At 44.6% G+C, this 22,441-nt stretch overlaps 1 protein-coding gene across 3 annotated transcripts in view; it reads right to left on the bottom strand.

Moving 5' to 3' along the window:
* Nucleotides 1-22,441, bottom strand: part of ndst2a (N-deacetylase/N-sulfotransferase (heparan glucosaminyl) 2a) — a 143,688-nt gene continuing 121,247 nt past the window's right edge. For all 3 annotated transcript variants that reach the window (XM_072678353.1, XM_072678352.1, XM_072678354.1), the window contains 13 exons: nucleotides 15,461-17,106; nucleotides 8,858-8,945; nucleotides 8,568-8,722; nucleotides 6,019-6,204; nucleotides 5,491-5,619; nucleotides 5,028-5,210; nucleotides 4,040-4,136; nucleotides 3,491-3,614; nucleotides 3,131-3,305; nucleotides 2,847-3,017; nucleotides 2,336-2,445; nucleotides 1,733-1,835; nucleotides 1-1,201 (listed from right to left, as the gene is read on the bottom strand). In XM_072678353.1, coding sequence (XP_072534454.1) covers nucleotides 1,076-1,201; nucleotides 1,733-1,835; nucleotides 2,336-2,445; nucleotides 2,847-3,017; nucleotides 3,131-3,305; nucleotides 3,491-3,614; nucleotides 4,040-4,136; nucleotides 5,028-5,210; nucleotides 5,491-5,619; nucleotides 6,019-6,204; nucleotides 8,568-8,722; nucleotides 8,858-8,945; nucleotides 15,461-16,480 — 2,667 coding nt within the window. In that variant the 5' untranslated portion in view covers nucleotides 16,481-17,106 and the 3' untranslated portion in view covers nucleotides 1-1,075. The remainder of the gene's footprint in view (nucleotides 1,202-1,732; nucleotides 1,836-2,335; nucleotides 2,446-2,846; nucleotides 3,018-3,130; nucleotides 3,306-3,490; nucleotides 3,615-4,039; nucleotides 4,137-5,027; nucleotides 5,211-5,490; nucleotides 5,620-6,018; nucleotides 6,205-8,567; nucleotides 8,723-8,857; nucleotides 8,946-15,460; nucleotides 17,107-22,441) is intronic.

Below are 22,441 nucleotides of genomic sequence, written 5' to 3'. Positions count from 1 at the left end.
TTTTCCAACCTCTCTAAGAGTTTATTAGAGATTATACAGTGTTGGGTGTTTTTAAAAGTTTTTTTTTTTTTTTTACAAAATAAAAAAAAACAAAAAAACAAAAAAAGTAGACAGCAACTCATGTTTGCAGGACATACCACAGGTTCACAGTGCAGCCCTTCTCTTCCTCGGTCACTCAAAGCTCCTTACACAGAACAGAACTGCCATGGCTTTCGCATGAGCTAACCCCTCATCTGGCCACATAGTATACACTTGGAATTAAGACTGAAATGGAGGGGAAAAGTGCATGTAGAAGAAAACATGGGCATTTCAGGAGCTAATAATGTACTGTAGACAGACACTTTTGCCGGCATTATGATTGAAGACTAGACTTTACTTGACCCTACCTCACTCCGCTCTTGCATAATACGTACATAGTCTCGAACATCTCTGTGGGTAGTGCCTGCATGGGGAGAGGAGAGGGGCTGCGGACTAGCGTTCTTTACATGCCCTAGTCAAACAGAGCTGTGTCCTGTACACTAATGCTGTCATGGCTGAGCTCATGTCTGTTCCATCATGATCCTACCCATCCAGACCCAAAATATACAACGCTTTAAAATGTACAAGGTTTTACAATCAATCCTCTGAAGAGATGAGCAAGGCTAGCATGTGTGTGTATCAATAATTCACTCCTGTTGTGAGTTCATTCATGCTGTCCAGGCCTCCGATGTAGCCAGGTCCTGGTGGGAAAGGTCAATATTTAAGACAGAAGGGAACTGCTCTTGCATGAGACTACAATCACCAGTGTTCTCCCGAGTCTCGCAAAGTTCAAACAGGACCAGTGAGAACATGTATGAGCATCACAGCCAGGGGAAAGGCTAATCTGCAGTCCACTTTTGCCCTTTTGCCATGATGGCACAACCAGTCTCATCACTGTCACTATAGTGTTTTCAATACTATAGTGTTGCATGGAGGGGCAAGAGGACTTGAGACAGCCCTGAGTGTCTCTCATGTTCCTATGAGTCCTGTGTGTGTATGTGTGTGTGTGTGATTGTGTGGCTGGGGATTCAGTGGCCTGGGGCCAAGCACCGCTGTCTCAGCTCCAGCTGCTGCTCTGGAGCTCCTCTCTAAGCCACGAGGGAAGAGTCTGCGCCAGTCTGTTCAGCAGCCGCAGGAGCTCCAGGTTATGCTCCCGGTAATACTCCATCAGGAAGGCACGCGTCTGTCACAAAACAGCACACACACGCACATCATCTCAGAGGATTTAAAGTACAAAACACAGAGACTGTTTGCACACAGATTAAAAGTGAGACCAGGCAGGAAGAGCCCATAACAACATAAGATTATAGAGAAGATCAGACCTACGGTACATGACTTTATACAAACTTACTATAGGGAAAGTAAACTCATTTTCTGTGGCTTTAAGACACAGGCAACATTTGGCCTGCCTGACAAAACGAATACAACATGCATGAAAGGGAGCTTATAATCCTTAAGTGGTGGAATTCAAAAACTTTCAAAAATCCATTTACTTTCAAGGTCTTTCTCTCCCAATTCACATATGGTCAACGTATTCAACAAGTGCAGATTTGAAGGGAACATGGACAAAACCCCAATAGGGGAAATATGAAGCAATAACAAAAGTCTGAGGGCAGAAGAGCTCAGAAGCATCATCTGGTAGCCAGCACTCTGCCAGTGGAGTGTGAAGTTTGAAAAAGAGCGAGTGCTAATGAAGGGAGATAACCTGCTATACCTCAGGTGCCATTTCTGGATATTTCCTGCCTTTGCTCTTCCCCAGACACTTAGGACGACCACCGTCTATCCTCTGGCACCAGAACCCTTTACTCTCGTCAAACCTGCACAAGCACAGAGAGCAGTGAGATTAAACATGTTTGGAAGTGTACAGTTACAAAACTTCTGCACAAGCTCGATTATCATCTTTTTAACTGAGAATATATCATTTTTCTTCAATTTCTCTGTATAAACACATGGTTTATATACAGGTATGTTATCAGGTATGTTTAACAGAAAAATGACTAAACTGCACCAGGACCAGAATTAAGGAACCAGCCTCTAAACTATAAATCCAACAAACTGTAAACCCTATTCATAATTTGTGTATAATCTGTCTATTGTTAAATCAGGTCTTGGCCACACAACCAACAAATTTATCTGAACATTAACTTGAATTTACCAATTTTGTCAATTAGAGCGGTCAAAAGAGTGGCTATCAAAAACATCTGATCAAGTAATATTTAACCAAATATTAGGTATGCTGTATGGATACACTCATGCCCATAATGAGCACATGCAAATGTCTGACTACAACTGTACATGACTGGTAAAAATGACTTACATGAGAGCCTGGGTGTAGTTGAAGATGGGAGTGACCCCCAGAAACCTCTGAATGCCCTCCATCACCAGGGCAGGATTGGAGCGAAGTAGAGCCCCATCTACTATATAGAGCTGTGGGAAAGAAGCAGCACAGATTACAAACATTACACAAAGACAGTGTTTGTTTAGACAAAATTTTATCTATCTGCAGGTTAAAGGGATATTTTACTACATGAGCTTTTATACATCTAATATTACACATTCTTAAGCCCCTCCCAGCCTACACACCACAAGTGAGTTATAATTCATTTGTGCAAGTTCTGTTACAAAACGGCAGATCGAGCAGGCCAGTACAGAGCTACAAGGAACCTGTACACACATGTAAAGCATATCTTATTTTTCTAGTTTACTCAACTACCATGACCACAGCGTTTGCTAGTATTTAAATGCAGATTATTTGAGCTGTCGCAGTTCCAAATGTTTGGTACCAATACGGCTCTGCAGAGTGTGTAAGATTAGTGGTGGTACCTCACCTGTCTAGATTGAAAGTGTAGTAGCCAGTGCTCCAGATGAGTGGCATACTCTCCAGGCTTAAGGCTACGGCTCTGCAGCACCAGGAGTTCCTTAGGGGAGGATGGCCCTGCTGTCACCACCTGGTGAAAAGTGTAGTTTATGGCAGCGGGGTCCTGATGAGCTCGCTGGTGCTATAAAAACCCAAACAAATCACAGAGCTGAGTTACAGCAAATTGCCAGGTCACTATACCAATACACATCCCTCACAGACCAACCCTTAAATGTGTGTGTGTGCGTGTTGTACCTGATACCAGGAGTAGGCTCTGTCGGCTGGGTTTATAAGCACAGCGATGATCTTGGCTCTGGGCACTAAGGCTGCGGCCCTCTTGGGGGCCACGTCTGTGTCAAAGTAGTTGGCACTTTTCTCAAACATGAAATCTGTACTCACATTTGAGGGAAAGGGAAAGAAGTCCATATACCTGCATATAATAAAGAACAGATGATGAATCCATGCTTTATGATTTATCATGAAGGAATAAATATGGAGAAATAACATACATGCATAATCCTGCCACATATACATAGGACAAATGTCAACTGAAATCATACTAAATTAAGAGTCGAGGTGTTCTGTGACATGCAAAAGCAAAAGACAGCAGTTTACCAGTCAATGCCGTTGTGATAGTTGGGCCCATTGAAGAACTGAATCTCCTCAAAAGTGACAGGACTGGGGAAGCTGCTAGTGATAGCAGGGTGAAGGGTGAGGAACGAGTGCAAAGCTGTGGTTCCTGGCAGTGACAGACACATGGTTAAAGTGTCAAAAGCTTCGGAAACTTCACAAGCATCACAGACATCAGACCTGACTAAATATAACCCTGAGTTAAATAGAACCTCTAGCACATTGGTTTCAAACTGTGGGCCACAGTTTAGTAACAAGTGACCAAGGAAGCCGCAATTTTTAAAACATATGAAACATATTAATGCATTTAAACCAGCTGGTTAAAATTAAGGTTGACCTGAATGGATCTGAACACAGAACACATAAGTGTTGCCTTTATTTGATTAATCCATAAATCACCAAGTGTGTAACAATCTAGGCTTACATTTTCATTTTTTTATCATGGTACACTACGTGAGAGTAAACTGAAAGTTTTTGTCTCATTTCACCTGGTATATATGAAAGAATGATAAATGATTAATAAATGCACCTCACCTGTTTTCTGGGGACCAACAACAAGAAATTTAGGAAGCCGGTCACACGTCTTCTCTTTGGACCAGATGTCTTTGTGTCTCTTGTCATGACAGGGGTTCTGAAAGAACCAAAGGGTGGCTAAGTGAATGAACACTAAAGACTGGACTTGGTGCTGTGGGCGCTTGGACTGGTCATTGCACTATTGTTATATGTACTTTTAAATACACAATTCAAGGAGACGTTGAGACTGATTACAATTTCGATGCAATTCCCTGCACACTAGATAGGACTCCCCCCATCACAGATGCCAATGGTGCAGGGAGAGCTTCCTCAGAGTCACATAAAGCGTGCCAATCACATCTTTTCAAGCTGCCACTTATGCAAGGTCACTTGACAGCTGAAGGCATATGGAGGAGTGTGCTAATATGTTGCATCATACTCCATGATGGGGGGAAAAGGGAGGGTCACAGGCTCTCTGGGACTCAGAGCCATAGAAGACTGTAGCATCACTGGGGATCAAACCAGCGATCCAACACTTAGACAGCTGAGCAAATTGGGAGCAATGAAACCTTCATTTTTACACTTCCACAGACGACAGATTATTTTTGTCTCCGACAGTGATGACAAGTGTTTGTTTACCTTCTGATTGACAGGAATTCTATGAAACTGGCTTTCTAGCTGCATTCTAGAAATATGAAACTCTCCAACTTGTTCACCTATGACATGGCAACATCTGCAATCTAGGTGGCTTAATTAACTCAAACTATTATTCCTCATGGAATGCAACTAATCTTTATTGTCTCATCTATTCATCATCGCCTCAAAAGCTAAATAAATCAGTAATAAAGCTGCAGTAATACACTTGAGTTTGTGCTGCTCTAATATCCTGGCTGCAGTGCTAAGCTATAGCAGTGACCACAGCACAACAGTGCCAATATCTCCAAGCACAGCTTTACCTTGAGAATATTACTGCATAACTGCCCTGAATAGAAGTGTGTAGTTTCCTCACCTGCCACAGAGGATCCCTCTCCTCTGGAAAGATCTGGAAATATTTCTCTGCCAGTTCTAGAGGTGGCAGAGTCTGCAGCCGCAGGTTGGTCCAGCACTGCACAAACTTTACCAGAGATTCAAAGGTGTAGAGGCCTAGGCGGTCATTGCCGTAGTTAGATAGATGGGTCATGAATATGCTGATCTGTAGGAGGCAAGAGAAGGGAGAGAAGAGGTATTTTTAAATGCTAACTTTAAGGGCATTTATTTCCTTGACATAAATGAACCCTGGTTCTGGAGTACACAGCATTCTGAATGGCATTTCTCTATTGAACAGCAAACATACAAAATTCTCACAAAGATTAAATTATAACAGTACCATAAAGACAAACTGCTTGTGAGCTAGTTTACATGACATGCAGGCACATAAAAACAGAACTACTAAGCCACAACACAAACAGCCGGCTTTGCTTGTGGCTACTTACAGGGTTGAGGAGGACAGTGAGGAAAAGCTCTCCTCCACGGATGCTCTTGTCCAGTTCACGAGATCCTCCTGGGTATTCATTATAGAAGATAGTGTGGGTGAAGAGACCGCATGTCTGCCTGGGCAACACCTGCACACAGCAACACAGAGAGAGAGAGTGAGCAGCTGAGCTTTCTCATGGAGACTATCTTTATATTGCTAGCTTTAATTATCTCAATACAAAGAGACACAAAGAGAGAGGACAGAGCAGAGTCATACACTGCACCCATAAAAAGTATAGTCTTGCTCAAGGGCATAACAGTAGCTGATATGGATTGGCAGTACAATACAGTTGAGTCTGCTGAGCGTCGACCAGCCTCACTGTGCAGGGAGGACCAGCATCAGCATTAAAAGAAAGCAACTGGGACTGAAAGAGGAGCTGATATTTCCCCTCTAACTAGCAGAGTAGAAATATTTAACTAGTAAGAAAGATTACCAATGTTCCTCAACATCTATTCGCATTAATGTGCAACAGTAGCTCGTCTCTCACCTGTATTCCATTGTGTATGAAGCCCCGGCGATGGCGTGCTGGCCTGAGATGCGGGTACTCCTCTGTGCTGGTCACTTTGATCCCCCAAATGCTCTTCCAGGCCTCATACAGCTGGCTATGCACAGGATACACCCCAGAGTGGTGTGGTGCTACAGCATATCCCATATCTGTGGGGATGCCATGCTCCTAAAAGAGGCAAGGAAAGAAAATGACCATATTAAGAACAGAGCGCCACATTAACATTAAACAGCAGTGTTTTAACAGGAAAACAATTTAGATTTAATTCTGCTTCACAACTCAATGCTGGGGGGCTTTATACTCCCTTAGCCCATGTCTGACATTAGACACTATGACAACAGGTTATCTGCTCCAGAGAGTCCTATTCTACTGCCAATACTTTTCTACAGAGACTAGACAAGCTGTGTGCTCCTATGTGCATTCACACATCTATGCCAGCAATAGGTGGAACGTAAAATAGCTGAATGCATTCATTAGAAGGGGTGTCCAAAGATTTGGACATATATTGGACATTAAGTGTATGGTATATTAGTGATATATTCTGGTATCTAAAACACAGACAGACATTGTATGCGTTTGGTGCATCTCTTTGTTCAGTTGCCTAATATATAGTGAGCAAATACAAGATCTTACTCATCAGCTGCAGTAAGACAAAATGAGTCTAGCCCATAATCTTCAATGGGGAGGGACAATTTTCCAAGTCACCACATGGGGGCGACAAACACACACAGAGAACAAAAAAAAGTTGGAGGAGTCCTTGCCGCCTCTGCAAACTCTTGGGGTACAAGACACTATTCTCTCTCTCTCTGTGTGTGTATGACCCTATCTGAGGACGTCCTTGCTAAGGAGAGCCGTTTGCAGGCTCATTAAGCTCTGATGAAGGCGCTTTGTCTTCCTCGTTGACCAGCGCAGTAGAGAGAGAGCATGTCAGCGTCTGGTGTGAGGACGGGATGTGACAGAAGGATTAGGGAGCGGTGGGGCGGCCTGGTTTGTATTCACTGCAGACTCCTGCTCTGTCTGCCTGCCTGTGGGCCATATCCCACTCCACCAACCAGCATTACACCAGGGTGCGCTCAATTTCAACAGGAGAATCTCGCTGCCCTCCCAGGAGCTCGGATAAACTAAGTCAAGGGCAAAAAGGGGGATTCTACAGGGGGAAGTGCGCTGATACAGATATCATACAAAATACAAGCACAAAAGTTGAGAAAAATTAAAGGCTCCATCATAATTGGGGGGGGGGGGGGTGATCAAACATATTATGACATGATCAAACATGTCATAATATGATTAATGCGCTCTGTGTATCCACTATTGGAGTAAAATAAGCAATATTGGGCAGATATCTGCCTCTGGTATATACGCAATGTAAAATAAGAATTAAAAAAATTATTTTGACATTGCACAAGACACTGCACATCCTTCCATGTGACTACTGCGCATGTGCACACTGCAATAACAATGTTGAAATGATACATGGAGCGGCCCTATAAAAAACCCAAGTGTAACAGCAAAAGATCTACAAAAAACTCTTACAAACTACATAAACCCTTATTCATGTGTCAACAAACTAGCACTGATCAAGAATGACAACATTTTTTGTAACAGGGAAAAACCAGTCCATGACCTCAAGCAGAAGAGACGTTGGGTAATGCAACAAAACAATGACCAAAAGCACAAAAGTAAATTAACTAAAGAATGTTATAGAAAGAAGAACATTTCGCAGAACATTAAAAAACAACAAAAAAAAACCCTGTAGTGAAAATGCGTCTGACACAGTAAACCTCCGCCTGCATGCTACATGTGTGCAAAGAGGCGGATTCTCCAGACATTTTCCAGAGTTCTTATTTAAAGACACTACATTTTATTAGTAATCATTGAAGAAATCCAGGAAATTAATCAAAATTTCTTTGTAAGTAATGAGCATTAAACAAAAAAGAACTGACAGAATAATGTGCAGAAAGTTTAGCCCCATCTTAATGATTTGCTCACATGTACACATCACCCCCAAAAAACAGGAAAACCAAAGCATAACAACATAACAGCCTAATTACACTTAAGATAGAGATAATGTGCTTGTTCTGTCAGTATGTGCCAACAATAGTATGGACATATCCAACCGTAGGAAACTATAGCTGTATTAGCACTGCAACCAATTGGCCAACTCCTTAATCTGAAGCCTTATTATTAAATTATTTATCTTTAAACTGATTATTCTGCACGTTCAATGGTTTATCCAGTAACTGACAGGTTAAGAGTCAAGATGTAGTGCCAGGTAAAAACTAAGTAATAAAGGTAAGGTAACTGTGTAAACTAACAGGGGTATCCAGAGCGTGTGTCAGTGCCAGATTTAGTGAACAAGTCAGTTTAGTTGAAACACATTTACCAGACTCTTCAAAGTCTTACTAGACACATATAAAAGTCTGAATACTGCAGTCTTGAAATACTACAACCACAGGTGTCTTCAGAAGACTATGCTGTATTCCTGATTGCTTAATCTGGACTTTGGGTCCTTTTCTTGCATTGTAACTAACCTGAGCAAAGAGCTTGTTGAGCCTCATCTGCTCGGAGAGCACGCTGACGTTGTGGAAGAGGTGCGGCTGCATGTGGCTCCACATGTGAGGAAACCACCAGAACTCCCCCTTGTGCTCCAGCAACATGTCATCACCCTCATCCTCCTCCTCAGTACCTGTGCGTACACACACACACACACACACACACACACACACACACACAGGTTAGAAGAGGTCATGGTTTACCATCAGCACATACAAAGTAGTCATTTAGAGGATATTTATAGCTTACATTCTTTTAAAGCAATTACCTGCATGGTAGAACTTTCCCGAGAATCCGAGGTTGAAGGTGAAGTTAGGGACTAGTGTTCGTAGTTTAGCTTGCGTGTTGAGCAGAGCCTAAAAACACAGGGAATTTAATTCATTTTAACTTTACAAATTTAATTCCACAACCAAAAGTCACTTCACCAAACAGCAAACAGAAGTTTTCTAAATACTATGAGGACATTCTCTAAAAGAAACATTCAGCATCATCTCCTTACATAACTGTGGTGAAACAAGCAATCAATAGATGGCAATGTGGAGCTGAGACAGCTTCTTTCAGGGAAGGGCATTTCAGCACTTTGGGCAGATGAACAGACAGAGAAGAACATAAAATATGCATTTGCATTCATATTTTCTCCGCCCGCAGGCGGCAGGTCAGAAAACGCGTATTCAAGAAAGCAACAGCCTTGCATCGATCTTAGCGAGGCCCTATTATTAAAAAAATAATAAAAAGAGATATATCTATATAAGTCACATGGCTGTGCGAACAACCTGCGCCGTGAGGCTTAAAATACAAAACGACCCTGCCATTTAGCTCCCTCAAATCTCTGAAGTGATATGGGAGGATAAATGAATAACAGCAGCGAGCTGGCACAAATCAGACAACAGGGAGAGATACCTACTGCCACACCACAGATCACACACAAACGCAGAGCGATAGCCACTACAGCATCACAAATCACCCCATGCTGAGAGAGAGAGAGAGAGAGAGAGAGAGAGAGAGAGAGAGAGAGAGAGAGAGAGAGATTGAGAGAGAGAGAGAGAGAGAGAGAGAGAGAGAGAGAGAGAGAGAGAGAGAGAGAGAGAGAGAGAGAGAGAGAGAGACACTGCTGCATGGCAGGATAAGAGATGCCATCACACACTGATTTAAGAGCCACCGGTGGGTGTCCTTGAGCGTGTGTGGATCCACTGTTTGCTCTGCCTTGAGAGTGTTTGCTCAGTGTGTCTGTGTAATCCCCCAATTTGTGTGGCAATCTTGATTCCAGTCGAGATCAGCGAGCGCTCTGGGGTTGAGAGGTGGTGCTGCACTGAATATATTTGTTTTGAAAGTACTTTTGACTTTGACACAACCACACCTACACTTTTAACAAAGGTTTGCCAGCTGCTCCGGCTGATCATTAAGAATTTAGAGCTGAGAAAACATTTGATCAGGCAAAGAAATGAATCATAAATTTAACCCCCAAGTTACCGAATGGGCCGCAATCTCTTAAACTGCAAAAAGCAATAGCTGAGGCACGTAGCTTATTTCAGACATGATTAACTGCCCCAGAAACACTGAATGTCTTAACTACTCTAAAATCTTAGGGGACAGAATAACAGAGTTACAGAGAGGTGAGGAGGAGGAGGAAGTGAGAACTGAGAGGAGAGGGCGAGAAAGAGAAAGAGGGACAAATAGCACAAGACAGAGAGAAAGCGAGAGGCAGAATGAAAGCTGAGGAGCGACAGAAAAAGCACAAGGCAGAGTGCAAGAAATCGGGAGAAACTGTCAATAGAACCTGTGGACCCAAGGGCCAGAGGTCAGAGCCCAGCCTGTCACCATGGCAACCCCATCCGTCTCCATAGACACTGGAGAGAGTTGGAGGAGAGCAGCAGAATCATATTCCCTTATTCTCACACTGCGCTGAACTGGGCAGAGGGTGGTGGACGGTAGCACACCTCATTGTCTCCTTATCAAGCCTTTTTGCTTTGAAACGCGGAGCTAAAAAAGGCTTTTCTTACAGCTTCTAAAAATAAGCATGGTTTGATAAGGTCACTAAAGGGATGTACAAAAATGCTTATGTGACTAACACGAAAAGGAGGGCCTGAACATCATAAACATTTAGCTTCCATTAGCCACGTTAGCATTCCTGGAATAATATATAGAAGGCTATGGGGTGTGATCATTAGGCTGCAAACCCAGCAGCCTACAGGCAGGACTGTGCTGGCTATAGAGGAAGAGCTGGACTGGGCTGGTAATAGCGGAATAGCAGGGCTGTGCTGGTATCTACAGGCTGGCAACAGAGAAAAAGCAGGGCTGCGCTGGCAACAGAGGAAAAGCAGGGCTGCGTTGGCAACAGAGGAAGACTGTGCTCTACAGGTTGCCTATAGAGGAAGAGCAGGTCTGTGCAGGTGTCCATGTGCTGCCTATAGCAGAGTAAGCATAGGCCTGTGCTGCCACCAAGCAAAGTCAACAACAGTTCAACAACAGCTATAACAGAGAAAGCATAGGCCTGTGCTGCCTCTAGCAGAGAAAGCATAGGCCTGTGCTGCCTCTAGCAGAGAAAGCATAGGTCTAAAGTGCTGTCTACAAAAGAAGAGCAGCCCTGTACAGGTAAATGTTGTCCCTTTCACACTCTTTTTAGTTTGAGTTTAAATTTGGTAAGCTGGTCCCAGATCACTGTTAACAGGATGAAATTTTGCACAGTGAGAAAATACAGCCACACAGAGGCAGCTGCAACTGTAGAAAAAAAAATTCTTTCCCAGATGTATAAAAGTGCAGAAACATGATAAATTCAAATTCTGTGCTAGACTAGGGGACTACACAACACCCCCCGTAGGCAAGGTTGACAGCTTGTGCTAGGGGATCAAATTTGGGGAAATAGACATGAGGAAACCATTATCCTTCCTCTGATTAACTAACACTTATCCCTATAGGGCTGAGCACAGCTGACACGTACAGCTCTCCTGAAATCTCAAACTACAGCTGACCTGTCAGGAAGTTCGGATGGCAAAGCCAACTTCAGCAGTTTCACACTAAATCCACACTGGATTCGAGCTTCCCCATGAGCTGCCAGGCAGTACATCGTGTATTATACACCATCTTTTGGAGAAGTAAAAAAGGCATTCACGCTAAGCATGTCCTATATACACACAAAGGCACCAGCTGGAACCAAAACAATTAATTAAGCAGTTTTGTTTGGAAAGGGAAGGGTATAATGACTTCAAAAGCCATTCTGTCAATGTGTGTGCGTCATATTGGCATTCGGAGTGTATGTGTGAAGTGTGAGTGAGTGGGTGGAAATCAGCTTTAGTGCTTAAGAGTCACTGCTGAGGCAGCACACGCAGTGAGAACAGACACGATTAGGCCTCCATTAGACAGGCTTGTTTGTAGCTGTGATGCCACACCACTGCTTGGGCGGTGATAACTAGAGGTGAACTGGTCATGAATTCTTATGAAAGATTCCAAATCCAGTTCTGACTTCTTAACAGCCAAACATGCTGATGGCCAATCTTGGGCAAAGCTGTTTTTTTGGGAAAGTAACAGGAAAGCAAAGATAATAGCGCTGTTTATTTGCTCTCCATCGAGAGCCTGGACTTTGCAGGCTAAATAAACACACTGATATGAGTGGGTAGGCCTAACACAAGCATGAGTGTGTGCACACACACAGCATTCAAAGCAGCACAAGTTCACATGGCTGACTCGTTTCACATACAACAAAAAATCCTAACAGATCAGCCATATAAAAATAAATTGAACAACTTCAGGTCAATTGTGACTGCGGACCCCTAATGACAACGTGCATTTATTGTGCATGTAGCACCCCCCCCCCCCTTCAATAAAATATGGTGAAATATGCTTACGATAAAAGTACTATTGTGAAATTCAACATTCACACGGCCGTATTTCCATTTCCGATATAACTGAACCCAGCAGTCAAGATTACTCAATATCCAGTAACTGAAGCAGAGCAAAAACATGGACAATCTGGGGTCCCTGAAGTCCAGACTGGGAAATGCTGGATTACAGCCCACATGCCTCAAACTGAGAGCAGGTGGCAGGGCAAACATAATTTAGATTGATCCCAGTTAATGAAATGGAACATGAAACATGAAAACAGGTGTAGCACTTTTCCCCTCACCCAATTCACTGCCTTATACTAATTATTTCTGAGGACACGTGCATTTCCAACTCCAATTTTTCTTTACTCCCAATGGAATGAAAATAACGTAGTGGGACTGAAAAGAATCATGTCCATGAGGTTCAAGGGCTACGGTCTTTCTTGGTCGTTTATGTAGGCAAAAGGGGCTCCTGTAAAGCTTTACATAGAGTCTAACTCAGGAATTAACCCTACACCAAAGATAAAAAGGGTGGGTCACATTTTCTTTAAGACTTATATTGATAATAAGAGGTTACAAATCCTGGATAAAAACATACTGTGCAAACTATAACATTTCCTAGCAATGGGTACTGCATAGCCAGGGAATGTTTAGAATACCATTTCAAGCAGTTCTTGCTTCTTTCTTGGGCTGCAAAATATGGACAAATTCCTTAAACAATAAATGCATAATTAAATATAGATGGGGATTATTTGGGAAATACAGTAAATTAGTTGGACACTGTGAACGCTTTGATGCATCTAAACCAGTGGTTCTCAAAGAAGCCCAGATAGCTCACATTTTTGCTCATCCTAACTCTCCACACAGGAACAGAAGAACAAGTGGATTGTGTTGGGGAGGGGATGACCCTGAGGACTTTCTGAGAACCCACTGATCTAAACAGTCTAGGGTCAGTTGTATATTTAACTGCTGTGCTGAACACATTTCAGTATAGTGAAATCTGATGGTATGGTAATGATTAAGGGATGATGTATACAGTGCTGTGCAAATGTTTAGGCACCAACAGTGAAAAGACTGATACTAAACACTGATATTAGACTAAATACAAACAGAAAGTAGTGTTTTATACACATCACTGTGTTCATTAAAAATCTCCAAAGCTCTTCTCATGGAAGTCTAAGATTATTTATAGTCATCATCCAACACCTGATTTGGCAAATCAATGCTTGGTGTTAAATCAGGTGAGCTGGTGATGAAATTGAACAAATCCATGTGCTACCTGGGGGGGGGGGGGCAAGCTTTGTTCTTTAAACTAGCTCACAAGATCTTCACTACTTTCTTCAAGGTGAGAACTGCTTGTCTAATTTCTCTGCACAGCACTGTCTATAAAATGCACCCCTAATTACCACTACAACAGAATCCAGCAACGAAAGAGTGAATTTCACTCCTCTCATCTCGTCTCTTGCACCAAGCACTTAGCAACCATGCTGTATGTTTACACACTGTTGTCACATTCATCAGGCCTAAGCCACTCAAGTCTTCTGTTAGGCATGGTGCTACGCAAGACAGGACTTTAGACGCCATCAAGACTGAATGAACACTTCACAGACACAGTGAACACAGATGTGCTTTGTGAGATTTTCTTGCACAGCAGGCTGCTCGGATAATGGCTTGCTGATGTCTCCAGCACTTCTCACCATTATCACTCATCTCTTGCACTTTTAAATATGCTAGCACACAACCCTATGTGCTAGTTTTCTGCACTTAACTGCGAGTTAAAACAGACAATTTAAATCTCCCAGTCTCGACTCTCATATCACCTGTAGTTTCCTGTAGGAGGTCAGAGAGCAAAAGTCCGATGGCATGACTGAGCTCCTGGAAAACGTGTGTGGAACGTGAGAAAGAACGGCGTTCCTGTTCCTTGATATTCACTGCTGCTTTTAGGCTGCAAATACTTCATACATTCCTAATCTAAAAGCAAAAGCAATGCCAGTAGACCTTGAGGAAAGCCTCACTATCTATGTGCAGCTGTCTTTGTCAACAAACAGCAGACAAGAGTCCAGAAAATTACTCGAATGCACATCTTCCTTAGACAGATGAACCACCTCTGTCCAGTAATCCACTGCATTGATTTGACATTTCCAGCAGACTGATCGCTATTTGACCTGACTATCCGAAATCTAGACAGTATAATAACTAAAGCCCTTTGTAGCAGTTCTGCAGTATTTGTCTCAACCCAAGCATCCTCCGCATGTGCAACACAGTGGTGCCAACCTAGTCAAACTTAATTGATGTTGGGCTAATTAACTGGCTGATTGACTCGAGCAAGACCTCATCCCAGGGTAGAGTAGCATACTTGCTTTTTTTTTTGCTATTCCCTCTCAATCCCTTTCTCTGTCCCACTCTATTACATTCCACACAACATCTCTGTTGTCTGTGCAAATGCCTAATTAATTAACCTTTTATTTCTCATTAATAGGCATTAATTTGCTTTGATTCATTTGAGAGAGGAGGACCTCCAGGCAATGTTTCTCTTAGCATAAAACACGCTGATGTGGTTCAAGTGTGTGCTCCACGTTCTGCATTTGAGAGCCAGCAGGCCCTCAAGGATTCTGCAGACGGCAATGTGGTTTGCATTTTTGTGAATGGCTAAAATAACGATCTCCTTTGTCTGATAATGAGGTCTGAGGGATTCCTACAAGTGCAGCAGGACACGAGCACACTAACTTACTTGCAATCAGGCCTTACGGGCAAAGACGGCAAATAAATAGTAGGTTAATAAGCGTCTCGTCCAAATGAGCCCATTATCCCAGTGGCACGCTTTAACAAGTGCAATCATTACAAGTGTTTGTGGTGTGGCCCTTTCCACCCAGTCACACCTCGCTGCTCAGATCATCATCTGCCTGGCCTTCTGTTCCACACCTCACTGAAGCAGGTGGGGAAAATGCTAGACAAGCACCTGCTCTAAAGCAACACAAGGCTCTCAATTTAGATTACAGACAGGCATTTGAATTGCAATGTAGTAATACACTTTAAAGCATATAGAAACTGACCTTCACATCTGACACCTTCATGCGTGTTCCTTCCTTCCCCACGAAGATGTCGTCAACGTCCACTAGTATGTGTCTTTCCAGGGAAAGACAGAGTCTTTTGCCTGTTAGGTAGGCAATGGCATCTACAAAAATTAACTTATGCAACCAGAAGGAGAGGTTGTTGCCAAAAAGAACTCTCTGGATGCCATCATGAAGGCCCAAGTCCTGCACCACAGTAGCATGCAGTGCTCGATTTGGGCCAAGGTGAGCAAGGGCTTCTGCTGACTTGGTGCTGGCCAACAGCACAGGCTCATAGGTGCTGTGGTTGGACTGGAAAACGGTCCAGTCGTCCCCTGGTAGTGGCCCTTGCTCCACCTCATTGGGCTTGGTGATGTAGAGCAGTGGAGCAGCAGGGTTGATGCGGTAGTCCCGCAGGCCAAGGTTGGAGTGCAGGAAGAGTGGGAAGCCTTTGAGCTGAGCGCTGAGCAGCGAGTTTTCGTTGGCTTTGAAGAAGCCGATGATTCCTACGCCGAACTCCGAGCAGTACTTATCCAGCAGGTCACGATTCCAGGCGTCCAAGTTGACGTATTTAAGGACATTTTCATATATGACCAGAGCGTAGCGGCCCCGGTCACGCTCCATTAGCGTTGGCATGTCGCCTTTGCTGGGGGCGATCTCCGTGTGGTAGCGGAAACGGCTAGATTCCAGGATGGCCACGATCTCCTGGCCTAGCTGCGAGTAGATGCTCTCCACAAACACTAGAACCACAGGCTCCGTGCGAGAGTTATCCACCGGTTTGACAGTTCGCTGGTGGCCGGTAAAGGGAGGCAGGAAAAGGGGTGATCGCTGTGCCCCGTCCCCGGCGGCCACCACCCCACCACAGTCACTAAAAGGCAGCGGAGGGGCCTCCTTTATCTTGGGGCTGTTGCTGACGTAGTAAGCTAGGAAGGCCATGGAGAGCAGGCAGAATACGATGAGTACCAGGATGAGGCGGTGGAGCTCCAGCTGCCTGACGCCCCGCAGGAGCTTCCACAGGCCCATGGCCGCCAAGAGAGCAGGGGACTGGGGCAGCCTTGGGGCAGAGCAAAGCCTCGCAGCCAGAGGGAGAAGAAGAAACAGAGGAAGAGGAGGAAAGAGGAAAAGGGTTGAGCAGCACGCAATGGCACAGGTTTCGAGCAAGGAGGAGCCATTTACGCTACGTCACCATGGCCCCCATAGCCCATGACGCGCCACCTGCTGTGAATGATGCCTCTGGCCACCACGAGTCGACGTGCTAGCTTCTCCGAAGCTTGATGGACTGCTGTATACTCACACACGAGTGCGCTCTCTTTCTCCGGCACACTCTGTATCAGCTTCGTTCTCAGCTCGGCTTAAGAGGATTGGGTTTCTCGCTCTCGCCCCTTACGACACTCCTCCGCCTCCACCTCTCCTCAAAGGATCAGCTGTTTCTCTCCTCTCCTACTGCTCTGCTGCCTTGCGCTTCTACCAACATGTACGTCTCGATGTGACACAGGCTGCTTTATGATCTGTAATGGAGCCGTGCGACCGATGATTCCCTTCAGCAGTAGCTGCCCTTAAGGTGTCCAGGGAGGGGGCAGAAGGATGAACAGTGCCCCCTGCAGAGGACCAACCTGGCCATGGTCGGGACAGGAGACAAGACAGTAAATCTGGAAGGGGGGGAGACAGAAAGAACAAGAGAGAGACATAAGGGTCTTGCTTGTATAAACCTTCTACTGTATGGTCTTGACCTCTGAGAATATTCACAATATCCACCTGATCATGTTACTAGTGCAATAGAATAAAACAAAAAAAAAAGCATCAACTGAAATGAAAGAAATGGGAACACACTTTTTTAGAAATGTAACTGTCAAAATAGCGAAGACAGGCCTGAAAGCCGCCGGTGAGTGTGCCTAAATGAGACACCATCTGTGAAACAGTACTGTCAATGCAATGCCACAAGGGGCTTCATCTGATCATCTGATTCCAAATTCTTCCACATCACCACGTGATTTTGCCATTAGTGCCTCTCCTGACATGGTCCGCCATGCACGCTGACTGGGTCAAGGGAGCTTTCTCATGGGTCCCAGAATAGCCTGCCATAACCTCCACGTGCTGCCTGTCTCCCTCTACAAAGATAGCATTACAGGTAGGAGAGGAAAACTTTGACCTTAGGGATGAGTGAACAAGAACAAGAGTGTCCCATTGGCCACTATTTATCAGTGTGGGCCAAGACCATTTGGTTTATGTTCGCAGGACACTCCGTGCATGCCCACAGTACAGCGGCTGAACCGTAACTCAATGCCGTGAGAGAGACACTGTCCTCCTGTTGATAAACTTGGAAATGTCTTAAGCATTACGTCCACAACAGAACGGTGCGGGGCCGGAGTTAGGCAGAGTGGAGTCTCCACCTCTTTGCTGTCCACTGGGGCCCATAAGCCGAGCTTACAGCCACCTATAACTCTCTGACATGATCAATGCCAGCCACGCGTTCACTGTAAATCAGTGCCAGCACATAAAGGATCAGTTTTCTCGCAGATCAGAACAAACACAGTCAGACCTCAAGACCAAAGGCACCTTGACTAACGGAGACAAGCCGCAGAGCAGAAGAGAAAAGAGGAAAAAGCCAGGGCAAGCCACATAACCCAGCACTTCTTATACTGTGCACTCATAAGAGCAGAGAACACTAATGCTGTAACCTGTCTGTGCAAAGAAGCTTAAAGAAACAGGATGGGTGGGTTGGTCGGGGGGGTGGGTAGGGTGCTTCTGGAGCACCCAATTTATCAACTCAACTGCCCAACTCACTGAAGAGAGCATCCTGAAACTGGAACCTCAACTATTATTAGCCTGAGAAAAAGCTCACCTCACTGACCACTTCCCAGCACGACAAGAGCTTAGTGGGGACGTGCAGACTACTTAATAATGAACGTGCAAATGCATGGACGCACACATTGCTTTATGCTGATCTCCTGGCCATGTTAAGGACAAAGGTAAAGTCCAGAGCAAACCGCGCTCACACAATGCGATGTTCACCACGTGTCACTAATTTGACTGGTCCACTTTTATTTCCTTATTTTTTTTAAATGATTTTGAAGCAGGCACTGGTCCTGGCAATGTGAAATCAAGTCCACACAAACCTGTCTATGAAGCGACTCTTGAGCTTTCATTTCAATTAAAGAGCTTTTAATTTCAACAGCCCTTCCTGTGTAATGATAATCTAGAACCCGGCGACAGGCGCGCTAATCCTGATTTATTTTTGATATGAAGAGGAGCAGGAAATGATCAGGAGGGCTCTGCATATCTTCTGCTTATTATGCTGCAGCTCTAGGTAAACAAACACATTTACGGAGCTCTGAGCTGTGCATGAGCAACAGCGGAAATGAGTCTGAGAGCAGGGGAGGGGAAAAGAGAGAGAGTGCGCCATGGAAAGAGCGAATGAATGAGACAGCAAGGAAAGGGTGAGAGACACCAAGAAATAACAAGCTTGGTCTCTTAGGCTTTGGTGCGCGAGTGTATTTGTGAGAGCTCTCAGAAGACATCACAGCTGAAATCTTGGAGACAAAATTTCAGTCTCACCTGATTCTAGGCTTGAATCCCTGTGACACAACTGGTGAGGATGCAGGCTGAGGGTCCCATATCATTAGCACCAGATGGAATTGCATTAAATACAGCAGTCAGCGCTTTAGAATCAAAGGGAACGCAAATTAAACTAGACAGTTGTTCTCCAACCTGCTAAAACACTGAGAAAGCCTTCAAGAGGACAGAATCTGACCTCCACACACAGCAGCATCTCCCGTGGGTCTGAATAAGACGTGACAGCTATTAGAGTAAGCGTTTAGCAGACTGAGTGAGAGCAAAGGCGGCGCAAAAAAAGTCCACACTGAAGCACTAGGCGATAGAGGACAATCCAGTCATCGCTCCAGTCAGACCACTTCATACTGCCCTATTATAGTACAGAGATACAGTGGAGGATTCCTAGCCTGCTTATATAGGTGCTTTCTCTGCTCCAACACACCTGATCCAGACAATCAGCTTAGGATCACGCTGAGTTGAAATGGGTGTGTTTATAGCAGGGGGGAATGCTAAAATGTGGAAGGCAGCCGTTAAGTGTTGGTTATACTGCAAAAGCTTCAGGACATTTACCTGACTGCCTTCTGAAGTCTTGTAGGGTCCATACCAACGGGTCAGAGTTTTTTAATGGCACTGTGGGGACCCTACACAATATAAGGTTGTGGTTTTAACAAATCAGGGTTTTAAACATCAGAACCTGATTCACATTTTCACCCAAAAAAGTACTGAACCTTTAAAATGTGTATTTACACACCTCTATGACACATTCTTAAAAGCTGATTTTGGTAATTTAGCACAACAAATATTATGCTCACCTATAGGTAACAGTATTCCAAAACCTGGAATAGAAGCCACTGTTCCAGTGAGGACGTGTGAAAAATTGTTTGGGTGTTGTGGAATTGCTGCCCTTTTGTGCTGCTTGGGGAAAACACACAGGCTGCTAGCTGCTGGAAACCCCGGCTGCAAGTGTATTATAGCACCCAGCCAGCTAATGCTCGTTAACACGCACTTGAACACACACAGAGTGTAATCCTAAAGAATCCTCCGCCCTGGCCTTGCGTATACACAGATGGGTTAAGCTGCCAGTACATTAGCAGCAGGTGTGAGCAGAGGGAGACAGACATGCCTGGTGTGTTTACACTGAGACTATTTGTTTCCCCAACCCCGCCTCCCTCCCCATGTCCGCATCCATGCATGCCGCTTGTGCGCTTAGCCATGATTGCATGCACCCCTGTGCTTCTTCACTGAACAGAGTCCCTTTCCGTTATTTGATGTGCGCTCCCTCTGCACAATGCAAGACAAACCATATACTTCCTGAGATCAATAAAGACAAGCTGCAGAACATGGCCACTACCCGGCTCCCTCCGTTTCCCCCAGCTGCCTGCCTGCAGCCACACACACACACACACACACACACACACACACACACACACACACACACACACACACACACACACACACACACACACACACACACACACACACACACACACACCAGTCTTAACACACAGGATGTGGTGGAAAGTCCCTGATGCCTGTCCTACGTGAGAGGGAAGGAAATGAACATCAGCAGGAAGATTTATTAGAGCAACACTCTGTAATTAGAGGCAAAACTGAAAGTCTCCCCTCAGCATCCTCTGACACACTGATTTGCTCAGCTGTTCAGAACAGTGCGATAGACTGTGAGGGCAGCTGAAGAACCAAAGTTAGAGAGTGTGAAAGAGCAAAACAAACATAACAGGTTACAAGATGCTTGGGGGGGGGTAGTTTTCCATTACTACTACTTCCATTACTACTTAAAAGAAAATAAAAGGAATACAATACAATGTGTCCCAGAATTGCTGTGATTCATTCATGTATGCCAGTAATAAAGGCTGAACTGGTGAATTTAAACACAAAAAGCACCATCATAATGAGTGCTATGAAATCTATGAATAGCATGTTACTATGGAAAATGAGGAAAACAGGAGAAACAGAAACGTAAGGCTGAGCTCCGGGTGGTCCACCAAGATACCGCCACTACGACCTGAGGATCGCTGGCTCGAATCCCAGGTCATCCTGCCTGCCTTTCGCTGAGTGGGTAGATGGCTCTCTCCCCAACATTACTCCAGTGGGATGCTGACCGGCACGGGCGTCTGCTAGCTGATGCGTCAGAGCTGGGTACCCTGTGCTCAATGCAGCAATATACAAGACTGTGAGTTCCAGCTATTTGACTTTAATGGAAACTGGATATTCATATTAGTCAGTAAGTCAAGCAGCGTTTTGGAATTTGGGTGCTAGGTGTGTAACAATAAATGTCACGATACAGGGGTCATGGTTCATTGCACACAGTGGCACAAGGAATCTGTTGTACATGCCATTAGGGGAATACCATGATTTCACAAGCATGCATGCCAACTAGAAACCCTTAGGCTGTGAGCCACTGGACTTGCATGGTATACTGTGCTAATATCAATCTGTCATATGTTTAGCAGATACAGGTCCCTGAGCAGAGGCAGAGGCAGACTCAGGAGCTCTATAAATGGCCTTGTGCACCCCGCACGCATCACTTACACATTACTCACACCACCTCTCACCTCTAGCTCTGACCAGCAGAGCTCATGGGACGTGTGCTGTCTCACATTCCATACGCTCCAGTTACTCTCTCGCAACGTAACAGCTGATCTGAGTGCAGCTCTACTCTGTAGTATAAGTGAGCTCTGATAGTCATAAATGCTGACCTCAGACCTGCTTGACGGTCGCATCTACATCACTAAAAACTAAACGGTCCTTAAAGAATGTAATGCAGTTAGCAGCCAGCAGGGGGTTGCAGACAAACAGTATCTGAGGGCTAAAGGAATCTGCCGGAGTGATTTTTCACTGTGCATCCTCACGTTTATCACAGTAAACCCACAGGCACTTTATTGATAAATGCAATAGCGAGACAGCAGCAGGACTGCATAAATGCCTCCACTTTGGTGTCAAACTGCTTATCTACCATCATCACCACCTACAGTACAGCCCACATCTTGCACACATTAAAGAAGTACATTTGTTCTATTAAAGCAGAGGGTTGGTGTGTTTGATTAGTGCCGGAGCTAAACTCTGCAGGAAGGCATATCTACAGGGGCAGGATTATACTATCTCCCTCTTTAGCAAACCAATATATACACTATATGTCCAAATGTTTCAGATACTTCAAGATGCTCCATTACCTGACCCAGATGTGCAAATGCACAAACACAGCTTGTCTGATGTTCAATGTAGGAAAGTATTGACAATAGCCACTCTGCAGCAGGTAAACATGAACTAAGTGGCACCATTCCTAATTGTGCCAGGTGTGGGCTAGAGGGGTGTAAACTGGAATGTTTGTGCTCCATCCAACACTTAGAACGATTTAGGGAGTCGCGGGTGAAGTGATGGAGATCATTCAATATCCTCACCTCACTAATGGTC

The sequence above is a fragment of the Salminus brasiliensis genome, chromosome 4, assembly GCF_030463535.1.
Source record: "Salminus brasiliensis chromosome 4, fSalBra1.hap2, whole genome shotgun sequence".
NCBI lineage: Eukaryota > Metazoa > Chordata > Actinopteri > Characiformes > Bryconidae > Salminus > Salminus brasiliensis.
Note: the sequence above shows the minus strand (reverse complement) of the source record. Positions and strands in the feature narration are given on the sequence as shown.